This window comes from Macrobrachium nipponense, chromosome 10 (assembly GCF_015104395.2).
Source record: "Macrobrachium nipponense isolate FS-2020 chromosome 10, ASM1510439v2, whole genome shotgun sequence".
Lineage (NCBI taxonomy): Eukaryota > Metazoa > Arthropoda > Malacostraca > Decapoda > Palaemonidae > Macrobrachium > Macrobrachium nipponense.
Window position 1 is genome coordinate 32,444,103 of NC_087204.1, and position 16,258 is coordinate 32,460,360.

General features: G+C 50.0%; 1 protein-coding gene across 2 annotated transcripts in view; it reads right to left on the bottom strand.

Annotated features, from left to right (window-relative positions):
- The window catches only part of LOC135223548 (ribosome biogenesis protein SLX9 homolog), a 53,526-nt gene that overhangs the window by 11,559 nt on the left and 25,709 nt on the right, over positions 1–16,258 (bottom strand). For both annotated transcript variants that reach the window (XM_064262049.1, XM_064262050.1), the window contains exon 2: positions 18–197. In XM_064262049.1, the coding sequence (XP_064118119.1) occupies positions 18–163 (146 nt within the window). In that variant the 5' untranslated portion in view covers positions 164–197. The remainder of the gene's footprint in view (positions 1–17; positions 198–16,258) is intronic.

Genomic DNA, 16,258 nt, shown 5'->3' on the forward strand with positions numbered 1-16,258 from the left:
AGGGAGAGAATAAATACCTTTGTGAAGACACAGCATCTGTCGTTTCAATCACAGGCTTCAGCTGTTGCTCACTTGAAGCTTGAATGGTAGGCTGTGATTCCTTGCCATTTTCCTTCTTGAGAGTGGCGTGGTATTTCTGTCGAATCCTCTTAATTTTTCCCATGATTGAAATGCCTCTTCAGTCAGTCCAACTACACCTACAAAAATTGTCAAAGTTTAACGCAGGAAAATATAAAACTATGTATGTATTTAAAAAAGCAAATTTATATATGAAAAAGATTTCCATAGCACAAAAATTCTTGAAGATGAAATAGGATTCCCAAACCTCTGAAAGTAACCTGAAATCACACTTCCAAAACCTAGGAGAATAATAAAGTGTAAATAAGACACAATTAATATTATATTCAAACCAGTTTTATAGGTATCTTGCAAACACTTCCCCAAGGAAATATAAACAGGAATGTTATTCGTGAAAACAATAAATCTAGACTCTTTTGCAGTGAAAAACTGAATCTACAAAATCAAAACTTCTTACCAATTAAGGCTGTCATACTAATACACTAGTCTTCATTCATAAAGCCGACACTGATAAATTAATTTTCTCATGCTTGTGAACTAAACAGACAAATTTTGGCAAACTGGAAGAAGAAACCTTACTGCTGTCTGTCAATTTTTACAATATTGTTCAATAAGGAAGTACAAATTTCTGCAACTCTATAGTGCAGCACAGTATTAGACTGAGCTGGTCTTAAGCCATCATGGACTTTTGCTCCTTACAAAACTCACAGTGACGATGTGAAGGGTGTCACCTGTGTTTAAGGTGAATGGTCCAAGATACCCCAGTCACAGTAGTAATGGCAATCAAGGTAAGGGGTTTCATGAAGACAAAGCCTCCCAATCAAGTATGATAGGAGATTAATCTTATTCCAATGCAATAGCCTGGGCACCTTTTCTTCCAATAAAACAGAACAGACCTATGCACAAGTTCCTGTATAGTTTGGATTTCCACCAGTTTTCTATCCTTGCTGGACTAAAGTTCCTCAGTGGGTGACACAGCACAATGTGTTAAGTACAGAAAGAAATTTCAACAGTTCCCAGTACGTACAGTTTAAGAAGAGACTAAAACAAATGTTGACATAAGACATTTTATCCAGTTGATTTCAATAATAAAGTACATAAAATCATTGCAATCCTTTTTGGTAAAATGCAAAACACACAGGCTAGGCTACGCTATACAAGCATAAGCCTAAGACAGTACAGTATTATTATTACTGTTATTGTTATATTATTCAGAAGATGAAACCTATTCATATGGAGCAAGCCCAAAGGAGCCACTGGATAAATACTCAAGCTTCCAAAGAATATGCTGTTCATTAGGAAGAAGTAAAAGATGATGAAGGGAAATGCAGAAGAAGAGACCTCCCTTACTATAAAAAGAAAAAATAAATTAAAAGATAAAAATGTATTTAAATGCAAAGAGATTACTATTTGGGAAGTAATGCCCTGTATCTTGCCTTGAACTTCTGAAGTTCCGATTGCATAACATCCTCTAGGAGGCTGTTCCACAGTCTAATGCCTTCCTCATCAACAAAATGCATGCAAAACAAGAACCATGTTTGGTACCAGACCCTCAACAAATTGTAAGAAGCAACTTAGAATGAAAGACTAAAGAATATCAATGGACAAACAAATAAGCAGGAACCAGGGCACAACAGTAGGCTGCAATTTTTGCCTCTAAATATCATGGCACTTTGAGTAAACAGACTTTGCATCCTACGTCAGGTTAAGCTAGGTCATTTGCCAATGAAACAAACAGAAATGTTCAAAGCACACATTTAGACATGATATTTTCCATCCAAAATATGATAAGTAATGATTTCAAGTAAAATTTTACTGCCTTCTTTGTCAAGTTAGGTTATGAGGGGAGTGATGTTCATTTTGTATTGGCTACAACAAATTTAGCCTAGAACTGACTAAGCCTAGGAATAGCCTATATCCCAAAGGTTAAAAATTTATCAGCTTGTTCAATTATAGGATGCCAACATACCATGAAAAAGAAAGGCAGTGCTTGCACATCCAAATAAAAAGTTGCATAGAATAACAGAAGTTCAGCTTTTCTTATGACCCCTGAAAAAAGACCTGCAGATTCGTTGGACTGCCAATTTTTCACCCTACTGTTCCCAAGGCTGCCACTGTGAGTTGCCCGGACCCAATCACAGGAAATTTAAAACCATCCAATCATATGCCCAGTTGGCTCACATCATTCCCTAGAGTTAGATTCAATAAATCTAACCAATCAGAATGTGTCTGATCGATATGATTCACAGATCTACACCCTGACCTACAGGTCACCCTGTTCCCTGAATTTTTTGACTGTTGATGATTTTAACTCTTGCAATGTTATGTTTGTTCCAGTATTATTCCATTTGCTTCAAAATAACAGTTAACTTAATAAGTGGTTGTATCAAGAATCGATATCTAGAACATGCTCTGTGTTCATTTGGGTGCTTATTAAATTAATAAAACGTTCAACTACTCAAAAGCTGCTCAACATCATCCGACAATGATTTACTTTCCTGACTTAGGATAAGACAACCCAGACCTAGCACTTCTCATTTGAGAAAATCTCAGAATGCTGCACAGAAGCCAAGGCTAGAATCCTCATGGCCACACAGTGATTTTGAATAAGGTAAGGCCTGCAATTATTTTTCTTAGTTTTTAATATCGCATGATGAACTGTAATGACTTGGAAATACTACCGTTAAGTGGTAGCCTAACCAAATCAACATGCTCAATATGACAATTTGTCCAAAATTGCATTTTTCCTAACTATACAAACCTGAGGTCCTTTTACAATAGGAAGGTACTAGCGGCAGCTGGATAGGTCGTAAGCTTTCGAACAAGGGGTTCGGTAGTTAACTGCTTGTCCGACAGGCGCGCGCGCGCGACTGGGAGGTAAACAAATCACTTTTGCTTTTGGCCCAAGCAAAAACTGCAGAGTGAGGGGTGGCATGAGGTGGGGCTATGTGTAAAAGGACCTCAGGTTTGTATAGTTAGGAAAATGATATTGTTATGTTACAATAAAGTTTCATACATACTTACCTGGCAGATATATACATAGCTAAGACTCCGTCGTCCCCGACAGAAATTCAAATTTCGCGCCACTCGCTACAGGTAGGTCAGGTGATCTACCTGCCTGCCCTGGGCGGCAGGACTAGGAACCATCCCCGTTTTCTATCATATTTTCTCTCTTCCACCTGTCTCCTGCGGGGAGGCTGGGTGGGCCTTTAATTGTATATATCTGCCAGGTAAGTATGTATGAAACTTTATTGTAACATAACAATATCATTTTCATACAATCAACTTACCTGTCAAGTATATATACATAGCTGATTGGCACCCTTCGGTGGAGGGTAAGAGACAGCTACTATATGGAATAGACAGGTAAACAACATATGTTGTAGGTATAAATAAAACCTTGGTTCCTACCTGATAGGTGGTAGACTTCGTGGGTGTTTGCCCAGTAGTCTGCATCACCTCAAGAAACTTTAGCGAGATATGTGATCTATGGCCAAGAGTTCTTGTGGGTCTGCCGATGGGGTCTTACCCACTTACTCAGCAGAGCCTAAAAGGACTTTGTCAATGGGTGCTGATCCACTTATATGACAATACACCTTATGAAGGAGCACACAACCAATCCCGACCACCTGATCCTAACCATATGTTAGAACTAAGGATTGTTACGAGTTATCCCCGAACTCGTCACAACAACCGTAACTCAAAAACCACTACGCACACATACATAATTTTCAAAAAAAAATTTTTACTCAACTAATTGGATATGACAAGAATTCTCTTATGAACAACATAGACGGCCGCCCGTGCGAGCCTGAATCCATACCAGTGTTTCGAAGAGATTCTCGACCATATCCAAACAGAAGAACAGTATATACATTTAAGGATTGGTGTCGGCTCCCGTACCCAGAATCGTATCTGCCGATACGATAGGACCTAGAGAAAAGCACTTCTCATACGTCACACGCACATCTTTCAAGTAATGAGATGCAAATACTGAGTTGCATCTCCAATATGTCGTATCTATAATGTTTTTAAGCGACATATTCTTATAAAACGAGAGAGACGTCGCAACCGCTCTTACTTCATGAGCTTTTACTCTCAGTAGTTGTAATTGTTCGTCAGGACAGACCTTATGAGCGTCCGTAATGACGTTTCTTACAAAGAACGCTAGAGCATTCTTGGACATCAGTCTTGTGGGGTCTTTTACCGCGCACCAAAGACCTTGTCTAGAGCCTCCCAACTGACGCTTCCTCTGAAGATAGAACTTCAGAGCTCTAACAGGGCATAGAGACCTCTCTGCTTCTCTGCCTACGAGACTCGACATTCCTTTGACTTCGAATGACCTAGGCCAGGGATTCGTGGGATCTCGTTTTTCGCTAAAAACAGGGTCTTAAACGAGCAAATAGCCGAGTCTCCCTTGAATCCTACTTTATCCTGCAGAGCTTGTAACTCACTAATTCTTTTTGCCGTCGCTAAAGATAAAAGGAATAGGCATTTTCTAGTTATGTCTCTAAATGATGCCAGATGCGGAGGCTCGAATCTATCCGAAGACAGATATTTGAGGACTACGTCCAAGTTCCAGTTCGGAGGTACTGTTCCTTAGACTTTGAGTCTCAAAAGATCTTATGAGATCGTGGAGATCTTTGTTATTTGCCAGATCTAATCCTCTGTTTCTGAATACAGCCGAGAGCATATTCTTCTGTATCCCTTTATTGTAGATACGGCTAGATGAGATTTTACTCTCAGGAATAGCAAGAAATCCGCAATTTCCGCTATAGAGGTAGAGGAGGAGGACAACTTCTTGGCTCTACACCACCTTCTAAAGACCTCCCACTTCGACTGGTATACTTTCGTAGTGGAGGTTCTGCGAGCTCTCGCGATCGCGCTTGCCACTTCGCGAGAAAAGCCTCTCGCTCTGACAAGTCTTTCGATAGTCGAAAGGCAGTCAGAGCGAGAGCGGGGAGGTTTTGATGGTACCTCTTGAAGTGTGGTTGTTTGAGAAGATCCGTCCTTCTGGTAGGGATCTTGGAAAGTCTACGATCCACTCTACCACCTCCGTGAACCATTCCTGGGCCGGCCAAAAGGGGGCTATTAATGTCATCCTCGTCTCTTTTGACGCCACAAACTTTTTCATTACTAACCCCAGGATTTTGAATGGGGGAAAAGCGTAAACGTCTACTCGAGACCAGTTTAGCAGGAAGGCGTCTACCATAATTGCTCTTGGATCTTCCACGACCGAGCAAAACACTGGGAGCCTTTTTGAAATGTATGTTGCGAAGAGATCCACATGAGGAGTTCCCCACAGAGACCAGAGATCGAGACACACTTCCTCGTGTAGAGTCCATTCTGTATGAAGGACCTGGTTCCTCCTGCTGAGCCTGTCCGCCCTCACATTCCTTACTCCCTGTACGAACCTCGTCAGCAGGGAGATGTTCCTGTGAGACGTCCAAAGTAAATAGGTCTCTCGTGAGTTCGTAAAGGAACGAGGAGTGTGTCCCTCCCTGTTTCCGAATGTAGGCAAGTGCGGTGGTGTTGTCCACGTTTACTTGCACTACCTTGTCTCTCACCAGAGGTTCTAGGCTCTTCAAGGCCAGGTGTACGGCGAAGAGCTCTTTGCAGTTTATGTGCCAGGACACCTGTGCTGGTTCCCAGGTGCCTGACACTTCCTCTGAGCCTAATGTCGCTCCCCAACCTGTCTCCGACGCGTCGGAGAACAACACTAGGTCTGGGTTCTGTGTTCTTAGAGAGATCCCTTTGTTCTCTTCCAGAGGTAGCAACCACCACTGTAGGTGTGCCTTTATCTCCCCTGGAATGGAAAAACGTCCGACAGTTGTCCGGTTTTCCAGCTCCAAGACCTCTTGAGGAAGAATTGAAGTGGACGTATATGAAGTCTTCCTAGAGGGAAGAATTGTTCCAGCGAGGAAGCGTCCCCAGAAGGCTCAACCATTCCCTCGCTGACTTTGTTGCTTCTCTAAGAAGAGAGAGATTATCCGCAAACCTTTTGCGGTTCTCTCTTGCGAAGGAAAAACTCGAAAACCCCGAGAATCCATCCGAATCCCCAGATAGACTAGGTCCTGTCTGGGGGTCAGCTGAGACTTCTCGAGGTTCACAAGCAATCCCAACGCCTTGGTCAAATCCAGAGTTAACTTTAGGTCCTCCAAGCACTGTCTCTCTGATCTGGCCCTGATGAGCCAGTCGTCTAGATACATAGAGACATTCACTCCTTTGAAATGAAGAAATCTCGCCACATTCCTCATCAGGCTTGTGAAGACCTGAGGAGCTGTGGACAGGCCGAAACACAAGGCTCTGAACTGAAAGATCCTTCCCCCCGTCATGAAACGGAGGTACTTCTTCGATGAAGGGTGGATCGGGACGTGAAAGTAGGCGTCCTGGAGATCTAGAGACACCATCCAATCTCCTTGTCGTAATGACGCTAGGACTGAAGCAGAAGTCTCCATGGAGAACTTCTCCTTCTGCACAAATTTGTTCAGAGAGCTGACGTCTAGTACTGGTCTCCAGCCTCCCGAGGCTTTCGCCACTAGAAAAAGGCGATTGTAAAACCCCGGGGAGTTTTGATCCAGTACTAGTTCTATTGCACTCTTGTCCCACATCTGTTCCACCATCGATCGAAGAGTATCCCTCAGCACAGGGTCCTTGTACTTGGCTGATAGTTCCCTTGGTATTGACGTTAGGGGAGGAGTATTCAGGAAAGGGATACGATATCCCTTCCTTATGATTTTCAATGAAGACGCGTCTGCGTCTATCAGTGTCCAGGCCTCCACGAATCCCAGGAGCCTGGCACCTACTGGTGCTTGGAGGAGAAATGTTTCATTTTCCCTTTTTAAAGGGTACGAAAGGCGGACCTACCTCTCTTCTCCGGAGCCTTCCTTCTTGCGGGAGGTCTGGAGGTCGGACCACCTCGAAAGGGCTGCATAGAAGTACTAGGTCCTTTCTTGTCAGATACTAAAGCAGGTTTCTTCTTCCTAGCCGACTGCGTCAGAAGATCCTGCGTCGCCTTCTCAGTTTGTAAAGCAGTTGAGCCACGTCCATTCACTAACTGAGAAGGGAACAAATAGATCACGACAGAGGTGCATACAGTAGAGCTGCCCTCTGAGCATGCGAGACTGCCTTTGTTAAGAAGGCGCCATACACCGTCCTTTTCTTTAAAAGACCTGCTCCAAATAATGAAGAGACTTCAAAAGATCCATCCTGTACCGCTTTGTCAATGCAAGACAAAATGCATAACAGGGCTTCAGGTTCGATTCCCTCTGAATCATGAGCTTTCTTGGACATCACCCCAAGGGACCAATCTAAGAAGTTGAAGACTTCCAATACATGGAAGAGTCCCTTGAGGAGATGATCCAGTTCTGAAATACTCCATGTAATTCTAGCAGAATTGAGACTTGGACGCCTTGAAGCGTCAACTAACGTCGAAAAATCTGCCTCTGTTGTAGAAGGGAGAGCGATACCCATATTCTCCCCCGTCTTGTACCATATGCCTCTTTTCCCAGCTAACCTTGCTGGAGGCATGCAAAATACTGTCCTGACTAAGTCTTTCTTAGACTTCATCCAGGAGTCTAAGGCGTGTAAAGCCCGCTTCATCGAGATGGTGGGCTTCATCTTCAGAAAAGACGAGGGCTTCTTCGCCTTCGCACTAGAAAAGAGCGAGCGCGGAGAAGGAGGAGCAGCAGGAGTCAACTCGTCTCCATACTCTTCCAGAAGCAGGGTAGTCAAAACCTTATAGTTTGACAAGCCCTCTCTTCCATGATCGTCATCATCCGAGTTTTCCTCCAACTCGGGATATATCTGAGTCTCCGTTCTGTTTTCTGAACATTCCTCTTCTGGAGGAGACAAACTCCTGATAGGAGAGGGGCTAAGGGAATGAAACTCTTTCCTTTTTCCCGTTTTGATAGACTTGGAAGGCGTCACAACCTGCTGCTTCTCTAGAACTTTAGAAGACGTCTTGTATGACGCTTCCCGATCTCCGAGCGTCATGGATGACGTCTCTTGTTGACGTCTTGATGACGCTTCGCGTCCGGAGGACGCTCCGCTCTCTAAAGGCTTCCTACTCGGCGTCACAATATTGGACGGAGCGTCACGTCTAAGATCCGCTTGAAATGACGCTTCACTTCTAACAGACGTCTTTCGTTTCTCTTGTCTTACAACACTCTCGTAAGCCCCAGTTCTAGTTCTCGAACTCGAAGCTCCTGCAAGACGTTTAGCAGTTTCACATCTGTCTGACGCTTCTCTTCGAGCAGGTGAGAGAGGACGAGACTTCTTAATTGGAAGCGTCACGTCCTTCCGACGTGGCGCTAAAACAAAACTCCCACAAGAGGATGACAGTTTTGTTCCTGAATCCGCCATAATTATCTTTCTTGACGCTTTCTCCCACGTCTAGTGCATGACGCCTTTCGTCATCACTCGGGGAAGAAGAATGACGGGTTACTTCCTCATAAGCGTCAGGTGACGCTGACGCCACCTTCGCTTTCTTAATAGCAGACGGGGCGTCATCTGAGAAGCGCTCTGGGCTCGAATCAATGTCTTGCTTCATATGACGCTTCAGCGGTCTCGATAAGTTCGACTCCTTCCACCCTCGTTTAGGTGAGGGAGAGGGAGGAGGACGAGAAACCACTCGCGAAGGAGCGCTTTTTCTATAGCGCCCTTGAGCTGGCTGCCATGAAGCAGAGCTAGCTGAAGGGACGTCTGACCGTTGGGGATTCCCCACGACCTCCTTAAGGCTTTCGACTTTCCTTCTCCTCTGGGCATGGGAGCTTGGAAGAGGTCTAGGCCTGGGAGCGCCGCAGGGACGATCAAACGCCCCCTCCACAACACTGATAGAACTCACTTCACTAAAATGTTCACTATCACTAGCCTTACCTTTCGAGTCAGCCATCTTGGACTTCATGTCTCTAATAGTCGCTTTCAGATTGGCGATTTCCGATGCCAGAATCCGAAAAAACACTCTGAGAATGAGATATATAGGGAGAATCTACATCAGTAGGGTTAGAATTATCGTGAAAGGCTCAATAGGCCTTGAACTCACACCTTTCAGTCGTCTAACTCTATCCCTCTCTAACTTCTTCAAATAAGAAGTCAAAGTCTTCCACTCTTCTGCTTCAAACCCTCGCATTCCTTACAAGTGTTAATAGCAGAACACTGAACCCCCACCCTACATTTACGGCATACAGTGTGAGGATCAACCGAAGCTTTCGGTATCCTCACCCTGCAGCCTACATTCACACACATTCTCACACTCACATTAGAATCAGACATACTGAGAAAAATCCAAAAGAGTTATTCCAAAAACAGTCCACAGTAGCGAATGCCAAAACACGATCCAAATACGTCACCAAAAAGCCGAAAAACGTTGATCAAAGGTTGAAAAATGAATCTAAGTCAGGAGGTAATAACAACAATGTTGATACCACCGGCGACAGAGAAAATATGATAGAAAACGGGGATGGTTCCTAGTCCTGCCGCCCAGGGCAGGCAGGTAGATCACCTGACCTACCTGTAGCGATGGGGCGAAATTTGAATTTCTGTCGGGGACGACGGAGTCTTAGCTATGTATATATCTGACAGGTAAGTTGATTGTATGAAAATGCAATTTTGGACAAATTGTCATTTGTTCCGACACGGCATACAAACCTTCGGTCCTTTTACAATAGGAAGACTCACTTCTTGGTGGGAGGAATCTGAGTCTTTTGTGAACAGACTGGTGTTCGCCCAACCTTGGAAGTCTCCCTGGTCGTAAGAGCGAGGGAGGGATCCAAGCCTCTGTCCGATTGATCGGGGTGTGCACCGCAGGATCAATGGTCAGACCTCTGGACCGAGTACTAAGAGAGAGGCAAGCGTTATCTCTTCGTACCAGCAATGTAAGAACTTATTCCTGTACAGGAGCAAATATAAAAGTCATGGGTTTGACTCTTGTAGGCATCCACTTCCCCCCCTTGTAGGAGGAAGTGGTGGATATTCTGCTCCTATCCCTAGTGAAAGGGATAGGATGGGGCTCTGTCATATAGCTCACCTGCATCTCGTCCTCATCCAGCGTAGTGACGACCGTGGCCCTCTGCCCACAGGTAGAGGAGGAGGAAAAGATGGGAAGAGGGAGCCAGTCACTCACTCACTCACACATCCATCCACACAGTCACACCAGGACTCGATGCTGTTTCATCCTGCGGGGTCTGGGTTAGCTACACAACTTGTTGAGCAGCCCCACCACGGGTCCCCAGAAAAAGTATCAAGGAAAACCTGTGGGCAATATCCCCCCCGAAGGTAGAAGGACGTAAAGGTAGTCTGGTTAGACCAGACCCCTGCCTTCAGGACCTGCGCCACGGAGAAGTTCTTACGAAACGCCAACGAGGGGCCAATACTTCTGACTTCGTGAGCTCTCGGACGGGGACGTACGGATTGTTCGTCACTACCATCAGCCTCATACGCCCTCCTGATGACCTCACGCAGCCAGAATGAAAGAGTGTTCTTGGATACTTCTCTTTCTTGGTTACCCCGGGTGCTAACGAAGAGGCGTCGACACTCAGGCCTGAGGTGCCGAGTTTTCTTCAGATAGCGCCGAGCGCCCTACTCACAGGACAAAGCAGCATCTCATCCGCATCATTATCGGTGAAGTCCATTAGGGAGGGAATCGTGAAGGACTCGAACCTGTCGTCAGGGATCGACGGTTTCTGAGTCTTCGCAACGAAGTTCGGGACGAAATCGAGCGTCACAGATCCCCATCCCCTGGAGTGTCGTACATCATAGGAAAGACCATGAAGTTCCCCTACTCTCTTCGCCGATGCCAGGGCCAGCAAGAAGAGGGTCTTGAGGGTCAGATCCCTGTCTGACGACTCTCGGAGTGGCTCGAACGGCGTTCGAGTCAAACTCCTAAGGACGAGAGTCACATCCCCACGCAGGGGGGCCTGAGTTCCCTGGGTGGGCAAGACCTTTCGAAGCTCCTCATAAGCAAGGAGATCTCGAACGAGTTCGAGATGTCCAATCCCCTCAGTTTCAGGACGAGAGCCAGGGCGGCTCTGTATCCTTTGACTGTGGGGACTGAGAGGAGCTTCTCTCGCGAAGAAAAACGAGGAAATCCGCTACCTGCTGAAGAGTGGCTCTGAGAGGAGATAGACCCCCGTCTACGACACCAACCACAGAAGACGGCCCACTTCCCCTGGTACACAGCTGCAGAGGACTGACGGACGTTCCAGCCATCTCTGTTGCTGCGCTACGAGAAAAGCCTCTCGTTCGCAAGAGATGGTGGATAACAGCCAGCCGTGAAGACGTAGGGACTGGACTGCTCGGTGGTACCGCTCAACGTGTGGCTGGGCGAGAAGGTTGTGCCAAGGGGGAATCTCTCTCGGTTCTCCTGCGAGAAGAGCCAGCAGGTCCGGATACCAAATGGCCTGTGGCCATTTGGGAGCCACCAGGATCATCCTGAGATTCGGGTGACCAGTGCTCGACTGATCACTTGCGAATCAGGCTGAACGGGGGAAAGGCATAGACGAAGAGGTTGTCCCACGGGTGTTGAAGAGCGTCCTCTGCAGCTGCCCATGGGTCCGGCACGGCCGAGAAGAACACCTATAGCTTCCTGTTGTGCCGGGTGGCGAACAGATCCACGACTGGTCGCCCCCACAGGTCGAAGAGCCTTTCCGCCACGTCCTGGTGTAGAGACCACTCGGTCCCTATCACCTGATCCCGACGGCTGAGCGTGTCTGCTACTACATTCCTCTTCCCTGGAATGTAGCGTGCCGACAGCTCTATTGAGTGTGCCTCGGCCCACTCGTGCACCTGCCGAGTCAACTGGTACAACGGGAGAGACACTAGGCCCCCCTGTTTGTTGACGTAGGCCACTACCGTGGTGTTGTCGCACATCAACACCACTGAGTGTCCCATCAAGCGGTCCTGGAACTCTTGGAGAGCGAGGAACGCTGCCTTGAGTTCCAGTACATTGATGTGAAGGTGCTTGTCGTTCTCGTCCCACACTCCTGAAGTCAGCAACTCCTCCAGGTGTGCGCCCCATCCCTCGGTCGATGCGTCTGAGAACAGCTGCATGTCCGGGGGGGAGTGCGCAGAGGCACTCCTCTTAAGAGGTTCCTGTCGTCCAGCCACCAGGCTAGGTCCTGCCTCACCTCCGGTGTCAGTGACACTGGAAAGCTTGGGGGGATCCGTCGCCTGTGACCAACTCTCCTTTAGTCTCCACTGAAGAGACCGCAGGTGAAGACGCCCGTGAGGGACTAACTTCTCGAGTGACGACAGGTGTCCGATCACGACTTGCCATCGCTGAGCTACCTGTTCCTGCCGAGACAGGAACTGGTTGGCTGCCTCCCTGAATCTGCTGATCCGCGAGTCTGGCGGTTGGGGAAGACTCGCCCTGCTACTGTGTCGATCAGCATACCCAGGTACTTCATCCTCTGCTTGGGCTCGAGATCGGACTTTTCGAAGTTTCACAACGATCCCCAGATCGCGACAGAACTCGAGCAGCCGATCCCTGTCCTGTAGCAACTGCGAGCGGGAGCTCGCCAGGACTAACCAATCGTCGAGATACCTCATCAGACGTATCCCGTGCGAATGGGCCCAAGCAGACACCAGAGTGAACACTCGCGTGAACACCTGTGGGGCGGTTGAGAGACCGAAGCAAATTGCCCTGAACTGGTACACCGTCCCGTCGAGGATGAAGCGGAGGGTACTTTCTGGAGGACTGATGAATGGGTATTTGGAAATACGCATCCTTCAAGTCCACTGAAAGCATGAAATCGTTCTCCCTGATGGAGTCGAGCACTGAACGTGCCGTCTCCATCGTGAACCGGGTCTGGCGAACAAACCCCGGTTCAGAGGAGAGAGATCTATCACCGGGCGCCAGCCTCCCGTAGACTTTTCCACCAGGAAGAGTCGACTGTAAAAGCCCGGTGACTGATCCGTGACGATTTCTACAGCTCTCTTGCTCAAACATGGTCTTGATCTCCTGTCTCAATGCTACGTCCTTCGATGACCCTGGAACGTACGACTGCTGTTGGACCGGGTTGGAGGTGAGGGGTGGCCGAGATTCGAGGGTAATAGATATCCCTCCCGAAGGACATCTTACAATTCCAGGTCTCGGCGCCGTAGCGCTGCCAAGTTGCCCAATGGCTGGCCAGGCACCCCCCCACTTCCGGCAGCAGGTGAGGGGGAACGCCGTCCCTAGCGTTTCCCCCCTTTCTTCGACTTCTTCCCCGAGCCTCCACGGGAGGAGGAGGGCTGGGAGGAGGGCTGGTTACGGCTCCCCTTTGTAGAAGTCGAAGAAGACAGAGTCTTTCCCCGGGGCTTCGACGCAGCTACCGTCTTAGCCACCGAGGAAGCGCTAGCCGAGCTCTTTGACTTGGCCGCAGTCCGAGGCTGCCCAGAAGCCTTCGAGACTGCCTGGTGAACCAGACGGTCACTGTCGTCAGTGCGCCGTCTGTCCACCGCAGCGTCCACCATCTCTCCTGGGAAGAGAGACGTGGAACTCCGTAAAGGTCCGTTGCGAAGTCCCAACGCCGCTTCACGCCCAGCCGCCCTGGAAACCCGAGTAAGGACAGCGTCCCTACGTCGGAGAACCAGGTTGGCCCACAGGTTCACCGTCTGGTGGGCAAGGAAGGAGATGGCTCTTCCCCCAGACTGGCAAAGTCTCCTAAAGGCCGAGTCATCTTCGGGAGAAATTCCCCCGGAGTTGGCTGCGACCTTAGATACTGTGAGGGACCACAGATCTAACCAGGAGACGGCCTGGAAAGCTGCCATGGCAGTAGATTCCAGGCGAGTGCCTCTTGCTGCGAGAACCATAGGTTCTCGGACAGGAGCTGCTGCAGAGACACACGGAGTCAGCCTGGCTAACTCCGGGTTTACCTGTTTGGGCGGCATCGGGTCCTCAGATGGCACGTAAAAACGCGCTGTCGAGCAGAGGAGGTGGAAGCAGCTTGCTCGACCTGCCAGACTTGAGAGAACCGTCTTGCCCGGAGACAAGCGATTTCTACCTGGTCCAGCTCGAGTCGGCAAGCTCGGAACGTGGCAAACCCACCGTCGGTCTGGGTTCCCTCTTCAGGCCCCAGAACGACTCGAGCCGGGACGTGGGCTCGGATGGTGGGAGCAGCGATCCTTCCGCGAGGTCGTTGTGCTGACGAATCAGCGCAATAACCTCGGCAAAGTTCCTCTGGATCTCAGGAGTGACTGCGTCCTGCGGAGTCGGACCATCCAGTCCCTCAAACAGGAGCATCTCCCGAGACCCTCCTCCCTCGAGGGGAGGAACAGCGACAGACCCCTCTCGGTCTCCTCCAGCCACTTGTGCATACGACCTGGCTGGTCCGAGAACCGTGCCTGGCACGTAGGACGACGTGGTGGGATCCTGAGGGGCGCACCCCTCAGATCACTCCTCAATACCTCGCCCCTCCCGGTGTAACCCGAGGAGGTTGAAGGTATGGGAGAGGCAGACCTGACGCTCCCTCCTCGCTCGCTGGCATAACCAGTGGGCTTGGAAGACTGCAGGCGATCGTCAACCCGCGGTGGCGATCGAGCTGCAGGCCTAGTCGAGCCGTCTCGCTGTGGAGAACGGCTGGACCGAGAACAGCGGCCACGGTCTCATGTGTCAGAGGAGCTGGTGCTGGTTGCCGGTACCCGATCGCTCTCTGTGAGAGTGACGGTCAGGCGACCGGCGAGCTCCACTGTCACGGTGAGACCGGTGCTTATCCTCACGGCGCGTCACGTCGCTGGTACCAGCCGTGGCTGGCGCCGCGACGGGGGACCTCTTCACAGCCTCAGCCGTGGGCCGGTCATGGACTGTCACGTCCGCCCGGTAGCCAGCTGCTCGCCGCGAGAGCGAGAGCTGGTCTGGTGAGAGTCGCGTGAGCGGCTGTCACCAGTCTTCCGCTCCGTGCCGTGAACCTGACGCTGAGCTGGCTCAGAGGTCTGGTTCCTAGCTGCACGGTCGCTGGTAGGCGACCGTACACTCGGTACCTCTCGCGAACGAGAGCCGAGACGGATCCTGCTGCCGTGGTCGAACCACTAACAGCAGGTGAGGAAGTGCCGGTGTTAGCCGGCACTCCTCTGGTCCCCCGTAGTCTTCTTCCTTGCGGAAGAAGAGACGGGTCCTGCCCCCGAAGGAGCAGGGTGACCAGCGGAAGAACCCCTCGTCTCACCAGAGCGAGACGGGCCCTTAGAAGTTCCCGAAGGAGACTTCTTGGGGGGGGGGGAGGGGGGCGACGCCTTCTTCTTCTTAGGCGGGGGAGCCTTAGAAGAAGAAGGGAAGAGGCGGCAGACGACGACGACGACGACGAAGAAGACGATGAAGACGACGACGACACCTTCCTCCTCTTCTTCTTCTTCTTCGTCAACCTCCTCAGGACCGATGTCAGATCTGTCATCCAGAGCGGAGCCGGGGCTGCTGTTGCCGAAGCAACAGGGCCCGGACGCACCTGTCCAAACAGATCAGCATCGGGAGCAGCGGTGCCAGGAACAGGAACAACGTCAGCAGGTGCAGGCATCACAGGAACAGCAGTGGAGACGGCAGGAGCAGGTACAGGAACGGCAGCAGTGGTCGGTAACGTCACGTCCGTGAACAGCGGCTGGGCAGGTACGGCAGGTACGGCAGGCTGTACAGGCGGTCCAGGTGGACGGACCAGCGGCACAGCCATCCTAGGTACTGGTGGGAGGTCCAGGGGCGAGCTCTTCGGGTGCACACGAACGTCCGGTCGCGGCAGCACGGCAAACCCCAAGGCGGGGGCGGCATCACACTCCCCCGTGGTACGGCTGACTGGCCCATGACCCCCTATGTAGTTGGTGTGACAGAGACCGCGTGCGGGGTGTACACCAGGTGAGGAGGTGAAGCATAGCCAGGCGTTGTAAGGGTCGTGGTGGGTGGTCGTAACCTTAGCATGTGTGACCGCCACAGAGCCAGCGAGATGGTAGAGCAGCCCCTGGACACTCGGCACGCCCTGCAGACCCAACGATGCCCACACCTGTCCGAGGTCGTCCTTCGCGGCAACCGCACCTGAGAAAGCAGAAGTCGGTGATTAGCAGGATCCCTCTACCCGCTCGCGCGAAGACGAACAACGGATAGAGGACCCAGAGTACAACTCGACATCGGGGTATCTAGCGCCCTCCTCCACACTCGACAGGTCGGGTGAGGAGAAGGACCTAGAAACCCCCCCCCGAAGGGGAAGGCGCCAAACGTGGGAGC